The following is a 27,304-nucleotide window of genomic DNA, read 5'->3' on the forward strand; positions in this document are numbered from 1 at the left end:
AAACATGATGTAAAGCGAGAAAGAAAGCTTCACAACCAGACTAAGACATACAGTAGCACAGACCCAGAAATGATCAGAGAATTAAAATGACTATAGTTAGAGGTTGAATGAAAAACCTAGAGAGCAAGCAAGAACTGATGATCAAGTTAGCAGAGAGACAAAAATTCTAATGAAGAATCAAAAGGAAATATTAGAAATCAAAAACACCTGAAGGAAAGAATGCCTTTCATAGGCTCATCAGTAGACTGGACACAACTAAGGAAAGGAAGACATTCAATGGAAATTTCCCAGACTAAAATGCATAGATAAAAATAATGAAGAAAATCAGAACAAAATACCCATGGACTATGGGACAATTCCCAAAGGTAACATACATATAACTGGAATACAAGAAAAGCAAAAAAAGAGAATGAAGAAGAAATATTGGAAACAGTACCAGCTAAGAATGTTCCACAGTTGATGACAAACATTAAATCAGAGATCCAGGAAGCTCAGAACGCCAGAGAGGATAAATATCAACATATCGGCACCCAGGGTATCATATTCAATTACAGTACAGCAAAAACAAGGTAAATCTTGAAAGAAGGTAAAGAAAACATTACAGAATGAAGCGCAGCCAGAAACAGTTTTACAAGGAATCTCAGAGCCCCTTCCAAATACAGCTCCTTGAGCCAGGGATTTAGCTCAGTGGCACGCCTACCTAGCAAGCGCAACATCCTGAGTTCAATTCCCGGTACAAAAAATAAAAGACCCCCAACACAGCTCCCTTCCAAGTCCTGAGACACCCTAGTAACATGTTTACATGGTTTTATATGGCTTACATGAGCAAAAGAAATAGGTTTAACTACAGTGAGCTGGACTGGCTGTGGGCATTCCTGCCATCCAGGCAAAGGAGTAGAGTTAGGGAAGTCCTCACATGGCCCATGTCACTTTCATGTAGGGCCACTGCCGTCCTGAGCAGTGCAGGAATGACACCCAGGTGTGTGCCTCCTGCCCACTGTGCCAACTCTACTATCAGCACAGAGCCAAACTCTCAGTGATGTGCTCCATGACGCCTGACACTGAAGGGTATGGGGAGTGGAATAAAAGGTGTGAAAGAAAAGCAAGTCTGTGGGAAATTTTTCCAGCCATCAGAGGTGTAAAATACTAACAGATGATTCCATTAGCACTGATGCCTAGTCAAAATTCCAAGTATTCTTCTGTCAGAAACACACTGCATTTATATTCACCACACTCTTGTTGTTTGATGAGAATGGCATATTTTATAAAGTTCAAATACACTTTAACTGCAATTTGGAAAGACATTTCAATAAAACTACTGAAAACTTATGACAGCTGATTTGGATATATACAAAGGAATTTTCTTTTGTCATTTTTCAATTTGTTAAAAAAAATAAAGGAAATTCAGATTTAAAAATTATAGAAATGAAACAAAAAATGACAAAGACAGTCATGTTAACCAATTGAAATTATTTTGATATCAAAAAGCAAATAATACAGATTGTTTTTCAGATTGTACCTGTTGTGCCTTATATCTAGATGTCCCTAACCTCATGGATGGGGCTTTGGGAAGGTGAGTGGATCATGGGCGTGTGACACAGGATTAGTCCACTGATGCGTTTATGGCTGGATGTGAGACTGAGAGGTGAAGCCTGGTGGGAAGAAGTGGGTCACTGTGGGGATGGTCTGAAATGGTCTACATCCCTCCGCCTCCCTTTTCTTGGCCCTGCTTCTCACAAAGAGCCATGTCATGAGCTCTTTCTCCTCTGCCCGTGCCACCCTGCTTTGGAACAGCCAACTATGGACTGAAGCAGCTACAAACTGTGAGCCAAGATAAACCTTTCCTCCTTCAACTTGTAGGTGCTGGGTATTGTGTCTCAATAACAAGTAGGTAACTAAGACAGTACCAAAAGGAGCAATTAATCGGGAAGAAATAAAAGCAATGAACAGTCTTGTAGGTTTTTAACAATCTAATTATGAAGAGAACTTAAATCCTGTGAATGTATTAGAATAGGACATTTTTTACTGACTTAACCATGAAACTGACACGAATGAAGATAATGCAAAACTCACAGTATACTACTATGAGTATACCAGGTTACCTAAAAGTCTGCTCTAGAAAGGTAAGACACAAACGCCCCTCCTCCCACTTAAAAAATGAGAAAAAAGTTTTCTGGGAAAAAAATCATTATTATTTTGTAAAAGCACCTAAGTTCTGAGAAGCAGAACATGTATTGGTTAAAAGCATAAACTCTGGCCCCAAAATCACCCAGTTTGAATCTTAGCTCCAATACATATTCCCTGGGTGGCCTTATTCAATTTTATTAATCTCCTTGTGCCTCAATCTATTGTTGTGAATTTTGAACACATTTATACCATGAAGTGCTCAGAACAGTGTCTGGCATGGTAAATGGTAAGTGCTTCAACCATTTGAAAAATTAGAACTTTGTGAATCTTCCTCACCTTGTTTTACAGCTTAATGTTCTTTCATTCTGAATTACATTTGATAAGGCCATCATCAATTCAGTACACAGGGCCACATCTTGGGCCTTTATTGTCCCAACTGTGGTCCAAAAGATGTTAACATATGTTCTAACCAAATAATAATACATGAACAAGAAAACTTGAGAAATGCTGAGTTAGTTAAGCACGTTTCTCTACCTGGGGAATTCTCAGTGCCTTTAACACCCAGCCTTTGTCACTGAGCTCACAGACCAGCAGATACCAAGATTCAGAGAAAGGATTTGGCTGTCCACTTTGGAAGGAGACCTCTCAGTGCAGGGGACATGGCAGTACTCCTAGGAACAAAAACTGCTTCTCAGGACCTTAAACACCCAAGAAGGCCCTATGTGTTAAAGCATCTGCTAGAATGGTTAAAAATCTGCTGAAATTTTCAAGACTTTTACAATACACATCTTTCCAAACCCTCCTCACTGTTGTACAGTCTCAGGCCTGTGTCTACCCCAGGCATCAGCAGCCACTAACAACCCGGCTAGGCCTTGGCACACGAAGGCGATTTTCCGGGCTCCACACACTCACCTCCATGTGAAGCCTAAAGGTGGGCACAATGCAGAACTTTCCTCAAACTTTCTGACCTCAGAAACCTTTTTAAAGGTGCATAAAATCATCTCAGGGAATATCAGTTGCCCTTAAACACTGACAATATTTTTTAAGGATTTGGAGAATAGTTGTGTTTTCACTTAATATTATTCTTTTCTTAAAAGAACAAAATTTCCCACCATTGGGAGACTATAATCTTCCTGCTCTTTGCTTTCCAAATTTGAAACAGCCAAATATTTTGCAACATCTTATTTAGTTCTGGCATATAACTCTGTCTTTTGGAAAAATTCAAAATGTGATTTTCAGGACATCAAATTTGAGGAAAGAATCCAAACAAACAGAGTTCATTCTAATTTCCAAGAAACTCTATGGAACATGAGTCACAGCAGCAGTGGCACCAAGCCTCTCACACCCAGGTGAGGCCCCACTTCTCCTGAGCCCTGTAGAACCCACAGTGTTCACCTAACTCCTCTAAGCTTGATCTTCCCCATCTATAAAACAGAATCATCATGAGGTCTGAAATGATGAATATAAAGTTTCTGGAATAAGGAAGGCAATTTTAAATTGTCAATTTTTTCCTATGTTACAGCTGTTTAACTTTATGCCTTTCTAAGTCTCTTTTAAATTTGTTTATTCCAAGTCTCCTGAGACTCCCTGTTCTTCTCAAGGGTAACAACAGCATGTCCTCTACAGCTGCCTGCCTTTTCCAGATAAAATTATTTTTTGGTACTGGGGATTGAACCCAGGACATGATGTGTACTAGGGAACCGTTCTACTGATGAGCTGCATCTTCAGCTCTTTTTTCCTCTGAAACACAGTCTGACTAAATTTTCCAGGATAGCCTAGAATTTAGAACCTCCTGCCTCAGCCTCCCGAGTAACTGGGATTACAGATGTGAACCACCATGCTGGGCTCAGCTCTTTTCATTCTGGCCCTACATAGCACTGCAAATTAGAATCACTTTCACAATCTGTGGAGTTACTGTTTGGGCAATAATGTGCACATTTCTCACAAAGAGTTGCTAGTTCTAACTAAAGGATCCAGCACTTCACAAATTATATTCCCTTATTTCATCTACAATGAAGTTTTACTAATCCTATTCCTTTGGTCTAAGCCCAACCTCCTTAAAAATTATATCTCAGGTTAGGACAAGAAGGAAGTGAAAACAGTCTCATGCAATGGTTATCTGATTGGGTGGAGCTCAGTACCACTAGCTCTGATGATTCTTCAAGCTGCCTACAGGAAAATGTTCTACCTCACCACATCATTGTACTTCTCTGTCTTTGATAATTTCTTCGTTTTTTTTCTTCTCTGGTTGATTAAATAAAATTCTCCATTCAAATTTGAGACTTTCTTCAGTTTTAAGAACACCAAACATTTCTTTATTTTCCTTTTAAGCCACTAAATATTTTCTTCACAAAGAAAAAAAATACATCTTTTGATCAGTAGTCAGTTCTTCTGGTGGCACAGTGTTCTCTGATGTTGGTAAATCATGCTCTGAAGGCTCTTTGGCATCTCCCTCCCCACATCCAGCTCCTGTGGTTTGGGAGGGATGGATTCCATACTCAATTCCAGGCTGGATTTCCTGATTAGAGCCTCTGTGCAGGGATGCCTGCTGTGATTCCAAGGACACTGGACCAGGGAAACTCAATGAGACAACAGGCAGAGGCAGGCATCTTTCTGCTGGGCCACACTGGTAGGTCCACACAGTATGCACTGAGTCAAAAACTTCAGATAGAAAGCAGCGGAACTAGGAGTTGGAGGCCAACAGAAAACTATATAGACTGAAAATCAGGACAGCTTTGGATTTCGTTCCCATGACTCAATAAATCCTTTCCTTTGCAAAGTTAAGTTTTCGTCATTTGCAAGTGATATAAAACATATGTGAGTACTTAGCAAAATTGATAATATTAGCTCTTTGTGAAAAGCCAGGTCAAGCATAACAAGAACATCTGCCATTTTAAAGGCAAGAAAATAGACCTCCAGAGAGATTATACAGCCTGGCCAGGTTACATACCAAGCTTCAACCAAAACCTAGATCTTTTGACTCCCTTCTCTGGCATAATTTTCACTTTTCTATAAATACACAGAAACTTCCAAAGGGTCCACTCATACTTGTTTTTCCCTGCTTGTCTTCACTCAAGGGCTGGACCCTATAGAACTCAAGTGTAGATAAGAGAATTACAGACAATATTAGGCCACTATGTCATGAGGGAAATGATTATTTTCAATACTGTAAGCCTGCTCTTAAAAACAAAGTCTTTTGTTTTGGTACTATGGATTGAACTCAGGTTCTTGTGCACGTTAAACACACTCTACCACTGAGCTACATTTCTTCCCCTTAAGAACATAAAGTTTCTAAACAAACAGCATCTCACAATGTACTATACATCCATGCTGGTCTTAAATCTCAAATGTCAACCTCCCAATTTAGAATGTGCATACTACACAAACCTATGAAGTGAGGGAGCTTCAGTCCTCTCTCTAAAGAGACTGGTATGGTAGATCTCTAAAGAGGGAATTACTCATTCTTAAATATCCTTTTGAACTTCTACTACCTTTCATGCTGTCTAGGCCAAAATTGTCTATATAATTTTTCTGCATATTTTTATTCCTTCATACTGAGCAGTATGCATGCATTAGACTATTAAGTTCCTTTTTTGGAAGATATCACATAAAATCTAAGCAATCTCAATTCTTCTGAGCCCCCAAAAGTAGAAGCAATTGCAAGATAATACAAGCTTAGTGCCTAACCTGGAATGCTGTCTATTACACAAGAGGAAACAACCAACAACACAACAGCAAACAAAAGAGATGGTGGCCCCCTGCCACAGGACTGGGTAAAAGCAAAGCCCAGGTTTTTCTTTTCTGTCTTTCTAATTCGTTATTTCCCAGTATATGGAAGTTAATTAAACTGTGCTTATTCCTGCTGAAAAAAACATGAACTTCCCTAAGCTTTAGTCTGAATGGACAAATATTCCAATCATCCCCTCAGTAGTTGTCAGCCCAAACCTTCATTTCCAAAGGTTTTTTTAAAGAAATTCATGTTATGTAAGCTGTAATTTATTTTGTTTGTTCCAAAAAGCCAAGATTTTTTAAAGTTTATCATAATGAACAACATAAAACCATGATTTTTTTGTGAATATAAAAACAAAAGTAAAGGGAACATAATGAAAATACTGGTAAAATCATTAGTTTTTACTTCACATTTGTTTTTTAAAATGATGCACAATCCCGATATGCATGCCTATTCCAGGTTTTTTATCCTCAGTCAACAGGTATAAAATGAAAAACAATACAGTACAATTCTAGCAACTGCTCAAAAGAAATTCCTATTCAGACACTTCTTACAGCTGTTTCTCGTGCCCTAACTAAAATACTTAGCTTAAAAAGTGTACTGTGATTTGCTGTTCTAATTGATGTATATTTTTATCTCTCTGTATTGTTGCTTTCTGTCAACACTTTACTGCACAGAGAAAACAGAGACCAAAACACTGAGCAGGAATTTAAATACAAAACAGCAGGGGAGCTGTTTATTTTTCAAGAGAATATTTTATGTAGCAAAAATAAGCTGGATATCTAGAGAATAATACATTATTACATAACAACACTAAAGCTAAAAAGATGTTCCAATCTTGAAAAAATGCATTATTATTTTAAGTATTTAATAATGGCTGCTGAACTAGTAAATTGTCATTTTAAGAGAAGACATTTTATGGCAAATAATTTTTAATTCAATTAAGACTAATTCTAAGGTTTAACAAAAATGAACCTAAAATAATGGTTCAAAAATGATCCGAAAATAATGGAAAATTTTAATTCCATATAATAGGTATCCCAAACCCAAATTAATTCTGCTAATAGGCCAAGTATCATAAGTCACTTCTATAAGAAGTTTTAAGTATTTCAAAAGGCACTTGTAAACATGTAACACTGCATTAAAAAGAACTATTTGTTTTTAAAGTGAGATAGAACTGAGTTTAAATTCTAGACCTGTGACCATTCTTTGATGAATAAAGCAAATTCTGAAGTCAGAACAAAGTTCAAATTCCATTTCCACACAGTGACCAGCCATGTGACTCTGAGCAAGTCAGTCTCCCTGATTGTTGACCCCAGCACATGTAAACTGCAGAAAATAACCTACCTGGGTTAGGATTAAAGCACACATGCACGTGCACACACACATACACACACGTGTGTGTGCTGTGACTATGTGGAAAGTGAATTGTATAGTGCTTTATAAATGCTATCTTCCATTCTTCCCCTTCTTATCTATAATATTGATTCCTTCTTCTGAATCTTTAAAAGATAAAGAATTTGTCTCCCAAATCCTTTTTAGTTTCTAAATTTGAAATTGGAGAGAGAGCACATTAACATCCTTTCTCTCAAGTGGTGAGTGGTACAAATGTACCACTTCACAGTACTTTAAGATATAAATATAAATTTCAGAAATATCTTCTGCCAGTAACTTTTTATAACACGCCCACAATCCCTTCAACAGCACTTGGAGCCAGATGTGTTTCGAAGTCGAGCAACTGTTTAATTTTAGAAAGGTAGCAATGTACATATATTATGTTAATTTATGCCCCCAACATAAGGACAGACAACAACCTAAAATCAAACATGCTGGTATTTCTGTACCAAATGATATTACTCCTAAGTAGGATAAATACAGATTAAAAATAGTCTAATACAGTGGTGGTGAACCTATGGCACGTGCGCTATTGTGTTCTTTTAAGACAAAAGATATGCACGTATGAGTTGTTTTTTCTAAACTAAAACCTCAGTATTCAGGTTTAATTGCAGTATTGGCACTTTGCAATAAATAAATGAGTTTTTCAGTTTGGTACTCTTCTCTAAAAGGTTCACCATCACTGGTCTAGACAGAATTTTCAAGGTGTCCCCCAAGATTCCCATTTTCTGATTGTTCAATCAAATATTAATCTAGGTTCTCCATTAAGAAACTCTGCACATGGAATTAAGGTCACTAACCAGTTGACTTTAAAATAGATGATTCTGGATTGCCTTCGTGGGCCCAATATAACCATAGGAACCCAGAAAGGCAGAAGAACTACTTGGAGAGATTCACTGAGAAAGGGCAATAGAGAGGAAAAAGGAGAAGGGGAGGTAGATTCTGAGCCAACAAGGCCCTCAGGGCCCACTGTTGCCTGTGAGATGGAGGGAGGGCACCCAGACAGCCCCCAGAACAATCCATGGTCAAACACCAGCAAGGAAGTAGTTACCCTGGTCCTACAATATTAAAGAACTGAATCCTGCCAGTGACCAAAAAATGCGTACAAGTGGATTCTTCCCGTGGTCCTCTAGAAAGGAGCAACAACCCACACAATACCTTTACTTAGGCCCATGCACCTCTCAGCAGAGACTCAGCTGAGCTACACTGCACCCACTGCTGACCCACGTGAAACTGTGGGATGATAAACGCGTGTTGGTTTAAGTATGTTGGTTCATGTGGCTAGCTTTAACAACAGGAATACAAAACTAATACATACGTCCAAGTAAGGTTGTCAGTGCCAAACAGATTGCTTCAAATTTATAAAACTTTTCTGTTTTCAGAGCTTTGGGAGTTTCAGAATTGCACAGAAGGGATTCAAAACTATTTTCTTTACTTAAATATGTGCAGTAAATTTACCAAGTTAGTATGTACTAATAGGGCTTTAGAACTTTCACTAAAATCTTATGGATATGGTTTAAAAAACCAATAGTACCTAACTCCCTGTTAGTATCACAGATTTCAAAGTTAGCCAGTCCCTGGAAGACAGTTAATCTCAGACCAGTTCTAAGGGAAAGTGCTTCTGTTAACTATTAATAACTAAATGCTAGGTATGCCTATGTGCTAGGTACTACTCTGGATAATTCATGTGTATGAACCCATTAAATCTCACAATTATGTATGAGACAAGTTCTATTCCCATCTGTATTTTATAACTGGAGAAATCCAGGTGATGAGCAGTTAGCTGACTAGGTCATACAGCTAGTAACTGGTACAAATCTTAAATCCAAGAAGTCTGGCTACAATGTCTATGGAGCTAGCCCCTTGACTACACTGTCTTTCTGTTGCCTACCACTTGATCAAACATCTACAACAAGAACAACAAATGGAAGGTACCTGTGACCCCATAATTCACAGATTCATTTATTTTCTTTCTTTCTTTTTTTTTTTTTTGGTACCAGGGATCGAACTCAGGACCTTGTGCTTACGAGCCAGGCAGTGGAACCACTAAGCTAAATCCCCAGCCCCGATTCATTTATTTTCTATACACGTTCTTGTATTGATCACAATGTAAGGATGTAGCAAGAATATTCCCTTCAATGCTATGGATTAAATGTCTGAGTCCCCTCAAAATTCTCATGCTGAAATCGTAACTTCATTGTGATGAGCTGAGGAGTCAGGGCCTTTGGATCATAATTAGGTCATGACAGTACACTAGAATTAAGACCCTTTAAAAAAAAAAAAAAGATACAACAGAGGTGAGTTTGGTCTCTGCCATGTGAGACTACAAAGATGCAATGGGCAAACCAGGAAAAGGGTCCTCACCAAGGACAAAACTGACATGTACTGTAACCTTGGATTTTCAAATCTTTGGGACTGTGAGGAATTTATTTCTGTTGTTAAAGCCACTCAGTCTATGGTATTTGGGTACAGTTGCTTTAACTTCCTAAGACATCAAGAAAGCACAGCACACTGGCCACTCAAGCAGCACAATCTGCTACCCGTAGTTTCCTGCTGTGCTGTCTTTCCTCCCCCATCATAGCACAAACCCTTGCAAATCTGCTCCTAGTATTGAGTCTGAAGTCCCAAATAACCTGGTGCCATGGCCAAGTCCTTATTATAGCAAAACAAACCCATGGTGACCAACTGAGAGGCTAAGCCACTATATTTTCAGCTCAAGAATGCAACACTTCAGGTCAGAGAAATCTACAGAAGGCCCCATGGGAGTCTTTAATCTAACTCAGAATTGACTGAACAAATTTTAAAAAACAAACAAACTGGTCAATGGTTTCTGACAGGATTTATCCAGAAAAAATTATCTTTATTAAAATATGAGTGAAAAACATTAATTAATGAACTTTTTAAAAAGTTCCTAGTGGAATATGGGGGGAGGTGGCATGTAGGTTCAAGGTTGAGGTTTGGAATAGATTAAGATAATGAGAGGAAACTAGCAGGTGAAATGTTAGGAGGGAAAAAAACACAAGATCAGTGGTTCTCAAACTTAAACATAACTCAGAATCACCAAAAGGGCTTATTAAAGGCCAGTTTCCTGCAACCCAGCCCATCAAAGGCTCTGAGCCAACAGATCTGGTGAGGACTTTGGATAGACCTTTCCAACCACATCCTGCAATGATGCTGCTGGTCCCAGGAACTGGGAAAACACGGCACTAGTTGGTCTGGGATGGGCCCAGGTATTGGAAGTTCTTTAAACTTTATTGCAAATTAGTACAGATAATTGTAATATGATTGAGGCCAGGAAAACAGTTAAAGAGGATGATATGCTGAAAACTGACTGTTTAGCTGGGATAAAAGGCACAAAAGGCAATGTCCTTGGAGGGGTAGGTTTCCATCTCATTTATGGCTGTGAGAACAGCTCATCTGGGTATCAAAAGGACGGACTGGACATTGCCTAGTAGCTGCCAACGGTGTACATGCAGGGAACCCTAGCTAAGTGGTGTCCAGTTGGGCAGCTGGAGCGCCTAGAGCAACAGGACATTCAATGTTTCTAATTTGATTAACAGCTTACAGTAAAATTTACCAAAATGAAAAAGTTTCAAAGCAAGCTACTGTAGGATGCTGGTGGATATAAATAGAGATGTACACAGATTATCAATGATTGTAATTCAGTAAGGATCCCCAGGTTTAACAGTCACAGACTTATTATTTTGGTGAGCTCCTCTTAGATCAAGTGTAAAGGGGTATTTACTCAGGACATAAAAGGTTTTCATGTCAGCCACGCTATGGAATGAAGTCAGCAGCCATACTGTAATACCACTCAAGTCCATTTACACTTGGAAGGTCACCTTTACCAAAATTCTCTTTGCCAGATCTTGTTGGCTATTTCTCCAATAAATGCCTACTCCATATTCCACAGCTATAGAACCCTGATTAGTCAAAGATCAGAGAAGAGACAGAGAGAGGCAGAGAGAGAGAGAGACAGAGAGAGAGACAGAGAGAGAGACAGAGAGACAGAGAGAGAGAGAGACAGCGAGAGATCCTTTCATGTCCAGTATGACTTTGGAAAAGGTGAACTCTCCCCCTTCCCTCGCTCCAGGGTGATCCTGATTAACAGCAAATAATCACAGAGGTAACTTTTCCTTTGCTGAAAGTTGGTTTAGAAGAAGAATTGACACAGTTCTGTCAAGATTTCAAACGTTGTGGTAAAACGTTTTCCTGGTCCCCACAGTGGGCCAGAGGAAGAGGTGGTGTCTTTTCTGGACACCTGGAGGCACAGCTAGGGCTGCCTGGGCTGGGGAACTGGGAATTTAAAACTTCTTGTGTGTGAAATAAGGAATCCTTTCTTGTTTAAGATTTTTTTCAATCAGTCATTCCTGTTACTTTCACTACAAAGCATTATCAAATTGTAGTATAGGAAAATAATGCCATAACACAATCAACTAAAATCACTACTTGCAATGAATCTAAAAAGTAATGCTTTCTGTGAAAATCTAGAATTATTTTGAGACTCAAAAACACTAATCATATCAGGTGTTTGTTTTAATGATTAATCTACTATTGAAATTATTCTTGTAGAAATAGTACTGATTTTAAAACTCAGGCTACTTAAACATGTTCACAATCTGTTACCAGTAGAGGCAAGTCCACTTTCCTCATGTGCTGATCAAGACTACACCTCTAGGGCCGCCATCCTTCCCGCCACTCCTGGCCCAGAGGTAGGGGCTTCTGAGCTGCTGTCCCACTGCTCCTGGTCCAGAGGAAAGGGCATCCTGGCCACCATCCCTCCCGCTGCTTCCAGCCCAGAGGAAAGGGCTTTGGGGCCACCACCCATCCTGCCACTCCCAGCCCAAAGGAAGGGGCTTCTGGGAGTCACCTTTTCCACCGCTCCCAGACCAGAGGTAGGGCCTTCTGAGCCGCCATCCCACTGATCCTGGTCCAGTGGAAGGGGCTTCCCAGCCACCATCCCTCCCGCCACTCCCGGCCCAGAGTAGGTGATTCTGAGCCGCCATCCCACTGCTCCTGGTCCAGGAGGAAGGGGCTTCCCGGCCACCACCACCCCCACTGCTCCCAGCCCAAAGGAAAGGGATTTTGTGCCTGGGCCAGGGGAAGGGGCTTCCGGGCCACCATCCCTACGGCCGCTCCCAGCCAGTGTCCCACCTCTCCCAGGTCGGAGGAGGTAAGCTACACAGATGCCAACATCCCCCCGCCCCCCCCCCGTCGAAATGAGAAAACACATAAATAAATCTCAAAACAGACTTCCAGATCACCTACAGCAACCACAAAGGGAAATGAGATGGAACACTCCGATGCTCAACCACCTGGCCCCACTGAACTGGCAACAAAAGGGGATCTGGAAAAAATAAAATCAGAAATAATTTCTCAGATAACAGGAGAAATTGTGCCCCTAGTGCAAAACATGATTAATAAATCTAGAGAGGAGCTGAGGAACATGATGGAATCCCAACATAGGAAACAAACGGAATCCATACAACAGATGCAAACAGATTTCCAGGAGATGAAAAACTCCACTGAAAGTTTATACAGCAGAATGAGCCAATGTGAGGACAGAATTTCAGATATAGAAGATAAGATTGCAATTAATGATGAGGAAAAGAAAAGTTGTTTATAATTATACGGTAAATTATAATTATAAGGGAAATTATAAGGGAACACGAGAAATCAATCCAGGAGCTGCTAGACGATGAAAAGAAGAATAACATAAGACTGACTGGAGTTAAGGAAGAAACAGGTGAGAGTGCAGATGACATAAAAAAACTGTTCACAGAAGTAATGGCAGAAAACTTCCCAAGGAGGGGAAAAGAACTTGACATACAGATAAGTGAGGCATATAGGACCCCAAAGAGCCTTGATCTAAAAAATCTACACATAGGCATATAATAGTTAAGATTCCAGAAACTCAACAGAAGAACAAAGTTCTACAAGCACTTAGAGAAAAGAAACAAATCACATACAAAGGAAAGCCCATCAGAATCACAGCAGACTTCTCAACACAAATCATCAAGGCAAGAAGAGCTTGGAAGGACATATTCCAAGTTGTAAAAAAAAACAGCCTCCAACCCAGATTGATGTACCCTGCAAAACTATCTTTCAAAATTCATGGAGAAATAAGATACTTTCATGACAAAGAGCACCTTAGGAACTTTGTGAATACCAAACCAGCACTCTAAAAAATTTTACAAAATATCCTAAGAACAGACATTGAGGATCACAGCCCCAGGAAGCAAAGCAGAATGAACCCATCTGGCACGACAAGAAATTAAATGTAAAGGGGGAGAACCCAACAAAAAGAAAAAGTCACGGCAATGACAAGTCAATACGTTTCAGTCATAACCATCAATGTTAATGGTCTCAATTCACCAATCAAAACAAACAGACTAGCAGAATGGGTCAAGAAGCAAAACCCAACAATATGCTGCATACAAGAAACACACTTAATTCAAAAGGAAACTCATAGACTGAAAGTTAAAAGGGTGGAAAACAATACTACATCCAACAGGAACTCGAAAAAAAGCAAGAGTAGCTATCCTCTTGGCAGATCAAGTAGATTTCAAACCAACACTGATTAGGAGAGATGAAGAAGGACACTACATCCTTGTAAAGGGAAGAATCCAACAGGAAGAGATGAAAATCATAAATATCGATGCACCAAACACTAGTGCACCCATCTATATAAAACAAATACTAACAGACATGAAAAGTCATATAGGCACTAATACAATTGTAGTGGGGGACCTCAACACCTCATTGTCACAAATAGACAGATCAACTAGACTAAAAATATGTAATGAAATACTAGAACTCAATCGAACTCTTGAACAAATGAACTTAACAGAGGTTTACAGAGTGTTCCACCCCACAAAATCAGAATACACATTCTGCTCAGCTGCACATGGGTCATTCTCCAAAATAGACCACATACTCACACATAGAACATGTTTAAGTAAGTGCAAAGGAATTAAAGTTATCCCCTGTATATCATCAGACCATAGTGCGATGAAATTGGAGATCCATAGCAAAAGAAACTTGAAAAATTTCATAAACACATGGAAATTGAACAACACACTTCTGAATAACCAGTGGGTCACAGAGGAAATTATAGAAGAAATCAGACAGTTCCTTCAATTAAATGATGACAGTACAACATATCGGAATCTATGGGACACAATGAAAGCAGTCTTATGAGGGAAATTCATAGCAGTGAATACAAATATTAGGAAAACACAGCAAGCCCAATTAAACAACCTGATGCTGAACCTCAAGCTTCTAGAAAAAGAAGAGCAGGACAACCCCAAAGCTCATACAAGGGAAGAAATTATAAAGATCAGAGCAGAAATCAATGCAATGGAGACTAACAGAACAATACAAAAAATTAATGAAGTCAAGAGTTGGTTCTTCGAAAGAATCAACAAAATTGACAAACCCTTAGCCAATCTTGTCAGAAAAAGGAAAGAAAAGGCCCAAATCTATGCAATTAGGAATGAAAAGGGTGAAATTACAACAGACCCAGCAGAAATCCAGAGGATCATCAATACCTACTTCCAGAACCTATACGCCAATAAGATGGAAAACAGAGAAGAAATGGACAAATTCCTAGATACATATGAATTACCAAAGTTGAACAAAGAAGACCTAAAAATTCTAAACAACCCAATATCAACCAGTGAAATTGAAAACATAATTAAAAACTTACTAAGAAAATCCCAGGTCCTGAAGGCTTCACTGCTGAATTCCACAAGACATTAAGAGAGGAACTACTGCCACTACTGTTTAAACTCTTCAATGAAATTGAAAGGGAACCAATACCCCCAAATTCATTCCTGGAAGCAAGCATCACCTTGATTCCCAAAGCAGAGAAAGACCCAACTGAAAAAGAGAACTATAGGCCAAACTCAGTAATGAACATAGATGCAAAACTCCTTAATAAGATACTGGCAAATACAGCAGACGATCATCAAAAAGATCATGCACTCTGACCAAGTGGAATTCATCCCAGGGATGCAAGGATGATTTAACATATGCAAATCAATCAATGTAATACACTATATCAATAGAGACAAGGACAAAAAACATATGATTATCTCAATAGACGCAGAAAAAGCATCTGACAAAATCCAACATGCATTTATGATAAAAACCCTACAAAAAATTGGAATAGATGGTCTCTACCTCAATCTGATAAAAGTCATCTATGAAAAACCAACAGCCAATATCATACTAAATGGTCAAAAACTGAAATTCTTCACACCAAAATCAGGAACAAGACAAGCATGTCCACTATCACCACTCTTGTTCAATATAGGTTTGGAAACATTAACCATGGCAATTAGACAAGAGAAAGAAATGAAAGGAATAAAGATAGGAAATGAAGAAGTCAAATTGTCATTATTTGCAGATGACATGATACTCTATAGAAGAGCCCAAGAACTCCACCAAAAGTCTTCTAGACTTAATAAACAAATTCAGTAGAGTAGCTGGACACAAGGTCAACACACAAAAGTCAATAGCTTTCCTCTACACGAACAATAGGCTCACTGAGAGAGAAATAGGGCAAACAATTCCTTTCACAATAGCATCCAGAAAATTGAAATACCTAGGAATCAACCTAACAAAAGAAATCAAACACCTCTTCTCTCAAAACTATAGCACTCTGAAAAGAGAGAGTGAAGATATCAGAAAATAGAAAGACATCCCCTGCTCCTGGGTAGGAAGGAATAATATAGTGAAAATGGCCATATTTCCAAAACTTCTATATAGATTCAATGCAATCCCAACTGAAATCCCAGCAGCATACTTTATGGCCCTTGAGAATACAATCCAAAAATTCATTTGGAACAAGAAGAGACCCAGAATAGCAAAAGCAATTCTAGGCAACAGAGACATGGCAGGGAGTATCACAATCCCCAACTTGAAACTATACTACAAAGCTACTGTGATAAAAACAGCATGGTACTGGCAAAGAAACAGATCTGAGGACCAGTGATACAAATTAGAAGATGCAGAAACAACTCTAGACACACTCAGCCATCTCATCTTTGACAATGTAGCCAAACACCCTCCCTAGAGGCAAGACAGTCTATTTAATAAATGGTGCTGGAAAAATTGGGTTTCAAATTGCCAAAGATTAAAGCTACGCCTATATCTCTCACCATGAACTAAACTAAAATCGAAATGGATTAAGGATCTAAATATTAAAACAGAAACGCTGAATTTCCTGGAACAGAGGTTAGGTAGAACTCTTGAAGACATTGGTGTAGGTAAAGATTTCATGAACACAACCTGAGTTGCCCATGAACTAGCACCAACAATCAACAAGTGGGATCTCTTCTTATTAAAAAGCTTCTGCATAGCAAGAGAAACTACAATGAAAAGACAACTCACAATGTGGGAAAAAAATTTCACCTGCTGTTCCTCAGACAAAGGTCTACTAGCTAGCATCTATAAAGAACTTTACAAAATCAGACCTCCCAAATTTAAAGACCGAATCCAAAAATGGGCATCTAAAATGAACAGACATTTCTCAGACAAAGCAGAAATAGCAAATAAACATATGAAAAAAGGTTCAACATCAGTGGTCACTGGAGAGATGCAAATGAAAACAACACTGAGATTCCACCTCACCCCAGAAAGAATGGCTGCTATCATGAAATCAACCAATTCCAAATGCTGGCGGGGCTGTGGGGAAAGAGGAACCCTGCTCCACTGCTGGTGGGAGTGTAGACTGCTACAACCACTGTGGAAATCACCATGGAGATACCTCAAAGAACTAGGAGTGGAAGTCCCATTTGACCCAGCTATTCCCCTGCTGGGTATGCTCCCTAAAGAATTAAAAGAATCATACCACAGGGATATATGTGCACCCATGTTCATAGCAGCCCAATTTGTAATAGCTAAAGCTTGGAAGCAGTCCAACTGCCCATCAACTGGAGACTGGATAAAGAAAATGTGGGGTTTTTTATAAAATGGAGTACTACTCAGCCACAAAAAATGAGAAATTAGAGACATTTATAGCTAAATGGATGCACATTGAGGCAATACTCTTAAGTGAAATAAACAGGACACACGTGTAAATACCGAATAGTTTCTCTAGTTTGAGTAACTGAAAGTGTAAATAAGGACTGAAAGGTATAATAGATAATGTGAAATAGGAAGAAAAGGGGCAAAGGGGAAGTGGGAGGGGTAGGGGAAAGGAAAAAAAGGAATGGAATCAATATGAGAAAATGAAAAAATGGAACCAAAGTCTTCGCAAATATTGAGGGATGGAATGGTTGAAGGGAGGGCAGAGGAAGGGGGAAAAATAAGAACCAGGAGAGATTATGTAAAGGTGCAAATTTCCAATGATGAATGTCATTATATTGTATACCTAAAATGTACCAATAAAATTAAATTTAAATAAAAAGAAGAAAAATGTCCAACAGAGGCTCCTGCCAGTATCTTGAAAACAAAAATCCCACTTCCCCCCAGTATTCTAATCTTCAAGTTCTGATACGTTTGACCATATGTGTTTGACCTTCAGGAAAGTTTTGGAACTCCGGTTACTCCCAAGGAAGTGAAGCAGTTTGGGCAGAATGGACATAGAGAAATATCCCTCCTCTAGTACTAAAAGTCACAAAGTCAAATGTCAGAAACCAGAACCCAAGAGTGAGGGGCTATCCAAAAGGAATAATAATTTAAGGGAGGGAGGGGAGTCAATGAAATAGAATCCTAGGATCCTGGCTTCTCAAATCCTGTCCAGAAAGGCAGCCACCAGCCACTCATGGCTCCGGGGCATCTGAAATGTGGTGAATGCAAGTGAGAACAGAAATTTGTTTGTGAAACAGGGTCTTACTATGTTGCCCATGGAACTTCTGGGCTCGAGCCATCCTCCTGCCTCAACCTCCAGAGTAGCTGGAACTACAGGCATGTACCATCTCTACCCAGCTCATTTTATTTAAATTAATTTAATTAATTCAAATTTAAATGGCCACAAGTGACTAGTGGCTACCTATCTAGATACTATCATAAATCATGTCTCTTACATTCTTTTACTTTTTTGCAGTACTGGAATATTGAATCTAGGGCCTTCATACTGAGCTACCTTACCAACCCCTTTTATATTTTATTTTGAGACAGGGTCTTGCTAAATTGCTAAACTGCCCAAGGTTGGCTCAAATTTATAATCCTCCTGCCTTAGCCTGCCCAAGCACTAGGATTACAGGCATGTTACACTATGCCTGGCTTTACAACCTTTTAAAGATTAAACGACAGTTTTCTATCTGGCTGGCTCCTCAGTCGGCACAACCTGGGGTCGACTTTTCACCCTTGGTCTACCTGTCTGACCTTGTGGCCTTGAACTCAGATGTTCCATAGATGCTTCCAGCAAAGCTCTGGGCCAGTTCTTCGCAATCCAGAAAATAGGCCAGACAGATCTCTCATCTCTCCTCATTTACCCATGACAAAAGTTGGGTACAAACTTTTCAAAGAAGAAAATAGATTTATTAAACACTGTCCTGAAGCAAAAGGAAGAAATTAAATCCAGTGATTTATCAAATGCCTCTTCCAAACTTAAAATTTTAGATAGATAAAATGACATTTCCAAAATCATAGAATAATCCTAGTAACCTAAGTCTCATAAAAATCTGCCCAATGGGTACCAGGCATCTCATCCAATGGATACCAGGCGTTATTCAGCACCACATACCACACAGGCAGTCCTATGAATCATCAGTCCAAAAGTGTAACTTCTGCTGTTCTGCTGTTATTAATAAAGACGTTTCAATACCCAAAGTATTATTTTCATGATATGTCATTCATAGAAAGCTCAGGTCATACATATCTTATATAACATACTGGTGTAACTCCTGCCTTCCATCATATGTTCTTTTTTTTTTTTTTTTGGTACCAGGGATCGAACTTGGAACCTTGTGCTTGCGAGACAGGCACCAGAACCACTGAGCTAAATACCCGGGCCAATAATTTATTTTCTTTTTCTTTTTCTGGTACTGGGGATCGAACTTGGTTCCTTGCGCTTGCAAGGCAGGCAGCGGAACCACTGAGCTAAATCCCTGACCCTCCATCATATGTTCTTAAACCTATTACAGCTCTGCTATTTCAAATGCACACCTATTTCTTGTTATTTGCCAGGCTTTATCCCTTACAATAAATATAATAGTTTAACTATAACAATTAACTGGTATAGAAAGACACAAGTAAAATATAGCAAAAACAAAAAGCTTTACAGAAAGATAAGAAACTGGACTCAATATGGATCTGACAGAAGCAAGGGCAGCTCAGCCAACAACTCACTGGTTTAACATGACGTCCAGGATGAACGATGTTCCGAAGGCGTTGACCTGGAAGCTGGCCTGGGCCACATGGGTCGACTGCAAGATCAGAAAGATAAAAGGCACTTAGTGTGCAGCTGTAGAAATCAGATGATTGGTATTTTTATGATTATTCCAAAAGATTTACAGTAGCCCAGCTGAAAAAACCACCCCAACATGGAAAAGAAATCAAAGCACATTAAAGGCAGAATTTGCACCTTCTCAGAAGCCACATATTTTCCAGGCTGTAGTAAGTTGTCATCCAACAAAGGACTGTTGATGAGGGCCTACTCTTCTGCTGTCTCAAGAGATAAAACATTTCATTTGCAAAAAGACTTCACTGATGGGACAGGGATTTAGGTCAGTGGTTTCTCTGCCTGCTGCGCAAGTGCAAGGACCCGAGTTCAATCCCCGGTACAAAAAAAAAAAAAACTTCACTGAATTAGCCTTATTCTTACTAAATGACTACCCCCGTTAAATTAAGCTTTGAAAAAAAAATTAAGCTTTGTACATTCAGAAAGGAAAATATGCTCCATTCAAAAGTGAAGTAACAGTGAATATGATCTTTTTGTAAGAAAGACTTTCAAACCTCTAAAATCTCTTTCACCTTATCTCAAATACAGACTTTAAAAATAATATTTCATCTCTTTTTTTCTTTCTTTTTTGTTTTGTACCAGGGATCAAACTCAGGACCTTGTGCTTGGGAGGCAGGAGGCAGCACAATGATATTTTATTTCTAATTTACCAAGCCTAATTGCAGAGAGGTTTCCATATCTTCCTAGAAATCTCAAACCTCTGCACATCTATTGCAAATATCATCAATCAAAATTTTCTTGGATAAAAATAATCACTGTTTCCTATGACATCCCACGAACTCCCACAGAGAATCATGGTAACTCTAAAAAATATAGTGTTACCAATACTAGTAATGTGGCATATTGAATGATCGTGTAAATTAACTGAAAAAAAAGAGAAGAAGTTAAACTCTTCTATTTTACTTCCCAAATACTTTATCTAAACAGGACTATGAATTACTGGAATTTTTTGTGTATGTATTTCTACAATATTCAGTTTCCTAAAGTAAACATACATAATTTCTATGATGAGAAGAAAAAAAACATTATTGTAGTGATAAAAACTATCTGAGCAACCACATGTAGTACTTGAGGCTGACGATGCTGCCTTCTGAGAACCAGCGACTCACAGAAAGGACATCCTAGGGTCCTATGGGATGTAAAAGGCACTTCAACCACCCCTGGGATTTTACATGCAGGGAACTACATATGGGGTTAGGTAAAAGGAGAAAGCTTGATGAAGCTTTCTGGAAAGAAAGGATGATTCTTCTGATTAAAAATCTTTGAAAGAGGTTGGGGTAGGAGAATGTTATGCCTCACTTGCTAATGTAACCCAATCCTCATAAAACTCCAATCTAGGTACCTCTCTGCTTCATTAGTCATCCAACATTAACTCTACTCTTCTTAACTAATGCCAGGGCTATCACCAAACTTTGGTTTCTTTTTCTTTTTATAATAATTCCTGGGAGTCACACTTACTCTTCATTCCCACCTCTGTCACAGACAGATTCAATCATATCCTCCCCACCCCTGATTTTTTTTTTTTTTGGTTGTCCTGGGGATTGAGCCCAAGACTTCATGCATGACAGGCAAGCACTCTACCACTATACTGCCAAGAGAGGGAAGCAGGGAGGAAGAGGAGTGCTATAATGCCACCCATTTGACTTCTTAGTAAAACCCCAATGCAAGCCCTAGATGTTTGACTCTATCAAATACAAAACTCTTCTCCCTGGATTTCCAGATCCTCCACAATGCCCTCCTCTACTCACCCCTGCCATTGCACATAAGCTCCCAAGTACACCCTTATCCACACTCATTTATCTACTCTTTAATTCAAAACTATGTGTATTCTGGGCCTGGGATTTAGCTCAATGGCACAGCGTCTGCCTGGCAAGGTCCTGAGTTTGATCCCCTGTACAAAAAAAAAACAAAAAAAAAAACCTATGGGTATTCCAACTCTTTCTGTAGCTTTGAGTCATCCTTCCGCTAAGTACTTTTCTCCAACAGACTCTTCAGCAAAGCTGTTTCCCAGGAATGGCTCCACTCATCCTTTTAAGACTTAGATCAAGTTCCTCCTTCTGGCATCTGCTATGGCTGACATCACAACATACCACAGACTGGTGGGGCTGAACCAACAGAAATGTGTTTCTGTACAATTCTGGACGCAGGAAGTGTTGGCAGACGTGGTTTCTCCAGGGCTTTCTCCATGGCCTGCAGATGCGGTCGCATCCCCTTGTGTTGACACAGCTGCTCTCACTTCTTCTTACTAGGACATCACAGCTTTGGTCAGGCACCCCACACTCAGAGCTCACTGAACCTTGGTCATGTCTGTATAAAGTCCTTCCCTACAAACTAAATCATGTTCAGGGCTACAGCTTCAACCCATGAATGGCAAGGGGACACACTCAGTCCACGACACTCCTGTCCCATGACATCTTCCACATTCATCCAGCTTCTTCTCTTCCTCCTCAGGACAGACCAAGATCACAGCAGGGCTTCCTTACTGCCCAGCATCAGGTACTGAACTAGCGGGTCCTGACTCATGTGAGGGTTGTTTTATTAATCACCTAGACACAGGAATGATGGAGAGATCACCTATAAAGCACTTGCTAATGAAATTCAATCTTCCCTTCAGGGTTGCCCTTAATGCCCTGCAATGGATAATGTTGCTCTGCCTAAAAGCTCTCAGGGTTTCCTGAAGTGCTAAGACTTGTATTTTGAGAACAGCCTGAAGAAAGCTCCACTTACCAGAACTGATGTCTCCATTAAAATAAACCTCCCGCCTCCAATCTCTAGGCACTTGAGTGGCTATTATATCTTATTTCAGTCTCCTTAGAATTAGCAATACTAGTGTTGTAAATCTGTGGTGAACAGAGGAGAGACTACACAGTTCTTCACCTCAGCAACCCTATTACAATTTGGATCAAGGCAATATTACCATGGAGGGGTGGTACTCACTATTTGCAATGATTCTAATCTTTTTTTTTTTGGGTAGTACTGGGGATTGAACCAAGGGTCATGCACATGCTAGGCAAGTGCTCTGCTACTGATATATATATCCCTTGTCCCTTTTTATTTTTACTTTGAGACAAGGTCTCACTAAGTTGCCCAGGCTGGCTTAGAACTTGTAATCTTCCTGCCTTCGCCTCCCAAGAAGCAGGGATTACAGGGGTGGGCTACTATGCCTGGCTTACTTTCTTTTTAATTAACTCATGATTATACATATTTATGGGGTATAGCATGGTATTTTAAAACATTTATAAGATAGGCAATAATCAAACCAGGGCACCTAGCATTTCCATTTTCTTATCATTTCTTTTTTTTTATTGGAACATGTTTGTACTACATAATGATTACATTCTTCATGTGGCATTGGTACACGTACATGACACTTCTTTTTATAGGCCCTTCTCCTGTCCTCCTCCCCTTCCCTAAATCTCTTGGACCTCTTCATATAAATATATTTTAACACATGTTTGTAGTACATGATGATCACATTGCTTATAGGGACTTGGTGCATGTACACAGCACTTAACAATCCCCTACCTTTTTAAAATCTCATTTCCCTCCCCTTCCTCACTCCTCCCTCCATCTCTCAATTCCCTTCCCATATGCCAAAGATCTTATCATTTCCTACATCTGGAGATTTCAGGTTCCTTTTTTCTAGCTCTTCATAAAATATGTCACCCTACTATGCATTGTGCACACTAAACATTATTCCTGTTATCTAACTGTATTTTGGTAGCCACTTTCCAACCACTCTTGCTTCCCTTCCTCCTCCTCTCCCCAACCTCTACTAATTACTATTCTACTTTCTTCTACATTAAGATCAATTTTTTTAGCTTCCACATATGTTGTGGTCAGGGTTTCCAAGGGAAATAGAATTAGTACAGGACATATAATTTATAGGATTATTTTATAACAGTCACCCAAACAGTCAAATGCAGAGAAGTGTAAGAGATTAGCCACACCCTAGAGACCCAAAGCATCTAGCCAAGGGTCTGGCTCCCACAGCAATGCCTGCAACAAGTCCAGCTGAAGGCCTAGAGCCCAAGGCAATTTTTCATGCTTATCCATTTGGAGTATCTGCACCAGGAAAACCCAAAGGCCAATGACAGAAGCCAGAAAACCTGTGCCAGTGGGATGAAGGATTTGTGCCACCAGACTGAGGGATCTACACTGGAGCCAAGAAGTGATGCTCACAGTGAAGATCAGAGCTTCTCTGATAAGAACACCAACCATTTCCAACAACAGCTAAGTTCACATCAGGAAAATCAGCCGCATCAACCTTCTCCTAGAAAATGAACAGCCCACAATCTTTCACTCCAGTTCTCTTTATGTTATTGGGAATAATCCTCAAGTGGGTCTTCCATGCCCAACCATGCTGATTCAGATCACCTAGGCATTACAAGTTGACCATTAGTTACTCCAACACAACACAGGAGAGCATAAGCAATATTTGTCTTTCTGTCTGGATTATTTCACTTAAAATAATATCCTTCAATTCTATCCATTCTGCGGCAAATAAACTATTTAATTTTTTATATTTTCTTTATTTCTGCAACTCCATTCAATTTGGAACTTATTTTACGAGCCTCATCCGTGCACCAATGTGAGACTCATATACTTAATTCAAAAGAAAATTAATAGGCAGCTTTCTTCATTGCTGTTTAGTAAAAAATGGTTGCATTACTGATAGTAATATGAACAGGAATATGTTAATATAGTTTTAATGTGCCCAACTGCAGAGGAGCAGAGCTGTCCCCAGCACAGAGGAGGTGAACCTTCCGGGCTACCCTACCATGAAACAAAGCAGCTAGGAGGTGAGCAGCATGGAATCCAGCAGCACACATCCTCCCCCCACCACGTTGAAATGAGAAGACACATAAACAAGTCTCAAAACCAGATTTCCAGATCACCTAAAGCAACCCCAAAGGAAAACTAGATGGAGCAATCTGCTACTCAAACACCTGGACTCCCTGAACTAGAAAACAAAAGAGGATTTGAAAAAAAGGAAATAAAAAATAATTTCTCAGATAACAGCAGAGATTATGCCCAGAGTGCAATACATGATTAATAAATTTAGAGAAGAAACAGATAAAAATAGAGGAGCTGAGAAACATGATGGAATCTCAACATAGGAAACAAATGGCATCCATAAAGCCGATGCAAACAGATTTCCAGGAGATTAAAAACTCCACTGAAAGTCTATGCAGCAGAATGAGCCAATGTGAGGACAGAATTTCAGATATAGAAGATAAGATTGCAATTAGGGACCTGGAAAAGAAAAATTTCTTAAAAATGGTAAGGAACCACGAGAAATCAATGTAGCAGCTGCTAGAAGATGCAAAGAAGAATAACATAAGACTAATCGGAGTCAATGAAGAAACAGGAGAGAGGGCAGATGACATAAAAGAACTGTTCACAGAAGTGATGGCAGAAAACTTCTCAAGGAGGGGAAAAGAACCTGACATACAGATAAGTGAGGCATATAGGACTCCAAATAGCCTTGATCAAAAAAAATCTACACATAGGCATATAATAGTAAAGATTCCAGAAACCCAACAGAAAAACAAAATTCTACAAGCAGTTAGAGAAAAGAAACAAATCACATACAAAGGAAAGCCCATCAGAATCACAGCAGACTTCTCAATGCAAACCCTCAAGGGCTTGAAGAGCTTGGAGTGAAAGATTTCAAGCCCTAACAGCCCAAAACAGCCTCCAACCCAGATTGATGTACCCCACAAAATTATCTTTCAAAATTGATGGAGAAATAAGATACTTTCATGACAAAGAGCACCTTAGGAACTTCATGAATACCAAACCAGCACTCCAAAAAATTTTAAGCAATATCCTAGGAAAAGAAAACAAGGATCACCACCCCAGGAAGCACAGCAGAATGAATCCATCAGGCATGAAAAGAAATTAAACGCAAAGGGGGAGAATTCAACAAAAAGAAAAAGTCATGAAAATGATATGTCAACACATATCAGTTATAACCATCAATGTTAATGGTCTCAATTCACCAATCAAAAGAAATAGACTGGCAGAATGGGTTAAAAAGCAGGATCCAACAATATGCTACACACAAGAAACACATGTAATTCAAAAAGAAACTCATACACTGAAAGTTAAAGGGTGGAAAACAATACTCCATGCGACAGGAATCAGAAAAAAAAAAGCAGGAGTAGCAATCCTCTTTGCAGATAAAGTGGATTTCAAACAACGCTGCTTAACAGAGACAAAGAAGGACAGTACACCCCTGTAAAGTGAACAGTCCAAGAGTAAGAGATGACAATCATAAACATATATACACCAAACACTAGTGCACCCAACTATATAAAAGAAATACTAACAGACATGAAAAATCACATAACCACTAATACAATAGCAGTGAGGGACCTCAAAACCCCACTGTCACAAACAGATCAACTAGACAAAAAATAAGCAACAAAATACAAGAACAAAATCAAACACTTGAACAAATGAACTTGACAGATGTTTACAGAGTGTTCCACCCCATAAAATCAGAATATACATTCTTTTCAGCTGCACACAGGTCGTTCTCCAAAATAGACCACATACTCGCTCATAGAACATGTTTAAGTAAGTGCAAGGGAATCGAAGTTATCCCCAGTACATTAGCAGACCATAGTGCAATGAAATTGGAGATCAACAGCAGATGTAACCACAAAAGTTTCATAAACACATGGAAATTGAACAACACACCTCTGAATAACTAATGGGTCACAGAGGAAATTAAAGAAGAAACCAGACATTTCCTACAAATAAATGATGATGATAATACAACATATTGGAACCTATGGGACACAATGAAAGCAGTCTTGTGAGGGAAATTCATAGCAGTGAATACACACATTAGGAAAATACAGTGAGCCCAATTAAAGAACCTGAGGCTGAACCTCAAGCTTCTAGAAAAAGAACAGGACAAACCCAAAGCTCATACAAGGGAGGAAATTATAAAGGTCAGAGCAAAAATCAATGCAATGGAGACTAACAGAACGATACAAAAAAACAATGAAGTCAAGAGTGAGTTCTTCAAAAGAATGAACAAAATTGAAAAGCACTTAGCCAACCTTATCAGAAAAAGGAAAGAAAAGGCCCAAATCCATGGAATTAGGAATGAAAAGGATGAAATTACAACAGACCCAGCAGAAATCCAGAGGATCATCAATACCTACTTCCAGAACCTATACGCCAATAAGATGGAAAATACAGAAGAAATGGACAGATTCCTAGATACATATGAATTACCAAAGTTGAAAAAAGACCTAAAAATTCTATACAACCCAATATCAATCCATGAAATTGAAAACGTATTAAAAAATTAACAACTAAGAAAAGCCCAGGTCCTCAGGGCTTCACTGTTGAAATCTACAAGAAGTTTAGAGACGAACTACTGCCACTACTGTTTAAACTCTTCAATGAAATTGAACGGGAACCAATACTCCCAAATTCATTCCTGGAAGCAAGCATCACCTTGATTCCCAAAGCAGAGAAAGACCCAACTGAAAAAGAGAACTATAGGCCAATCTCACTAATGAACATAGATGCAAAAATCCTTAATAAGATACTGGCAAAGAGATTGCAGAAGATCATCAAGAAGATCATACACCCTGACCAAGTGAGATTCATCCCAG

General features: G+C 39.2%; 1 protein-coding gene across 16 annotated transcripts in view; it reads right to left on the reverse strand.

Annotated features, from left to right (window-relative positions):
* The window catches only part of Adam22 (ADAM metallopeptidase domain 22), a 249,300-nt gene that overhangs the window by 192,675 nt on the left and 29,321 nt on the right, over positions 1-27,304 (reverse strand). For all 16 annotated transcript variants that reach the window (XM_087204754.1, XM_087204746.1, XM_021242656.2 and 13 more), the window contains exon 3: positions 19,553-19,629. In XM_087204754.1, the coding sequence (XP_087060880.1) occupies positions 19,553-19,629 (77 nt within the window). The remainder of the gene's footprint in view (positions 1-19,552; positions 19,630-27,304) is intronic.

This window comes from Heterocephalus glaber, unplaced genomic scaffold, assembly GCF_053883595.1.
Source record: "Heterocephalus glaber isolate CG9 unplaced genomic scaffold, H.glaber_assembly_v1.0 deba00000546, whole genome shotgun sequence".
NCBI lineage: Eukaryota > Metazoa > Chordata > Mammalia > Rodentia > Bathyergidae > Heterocephalus > Heterocephalus glaber.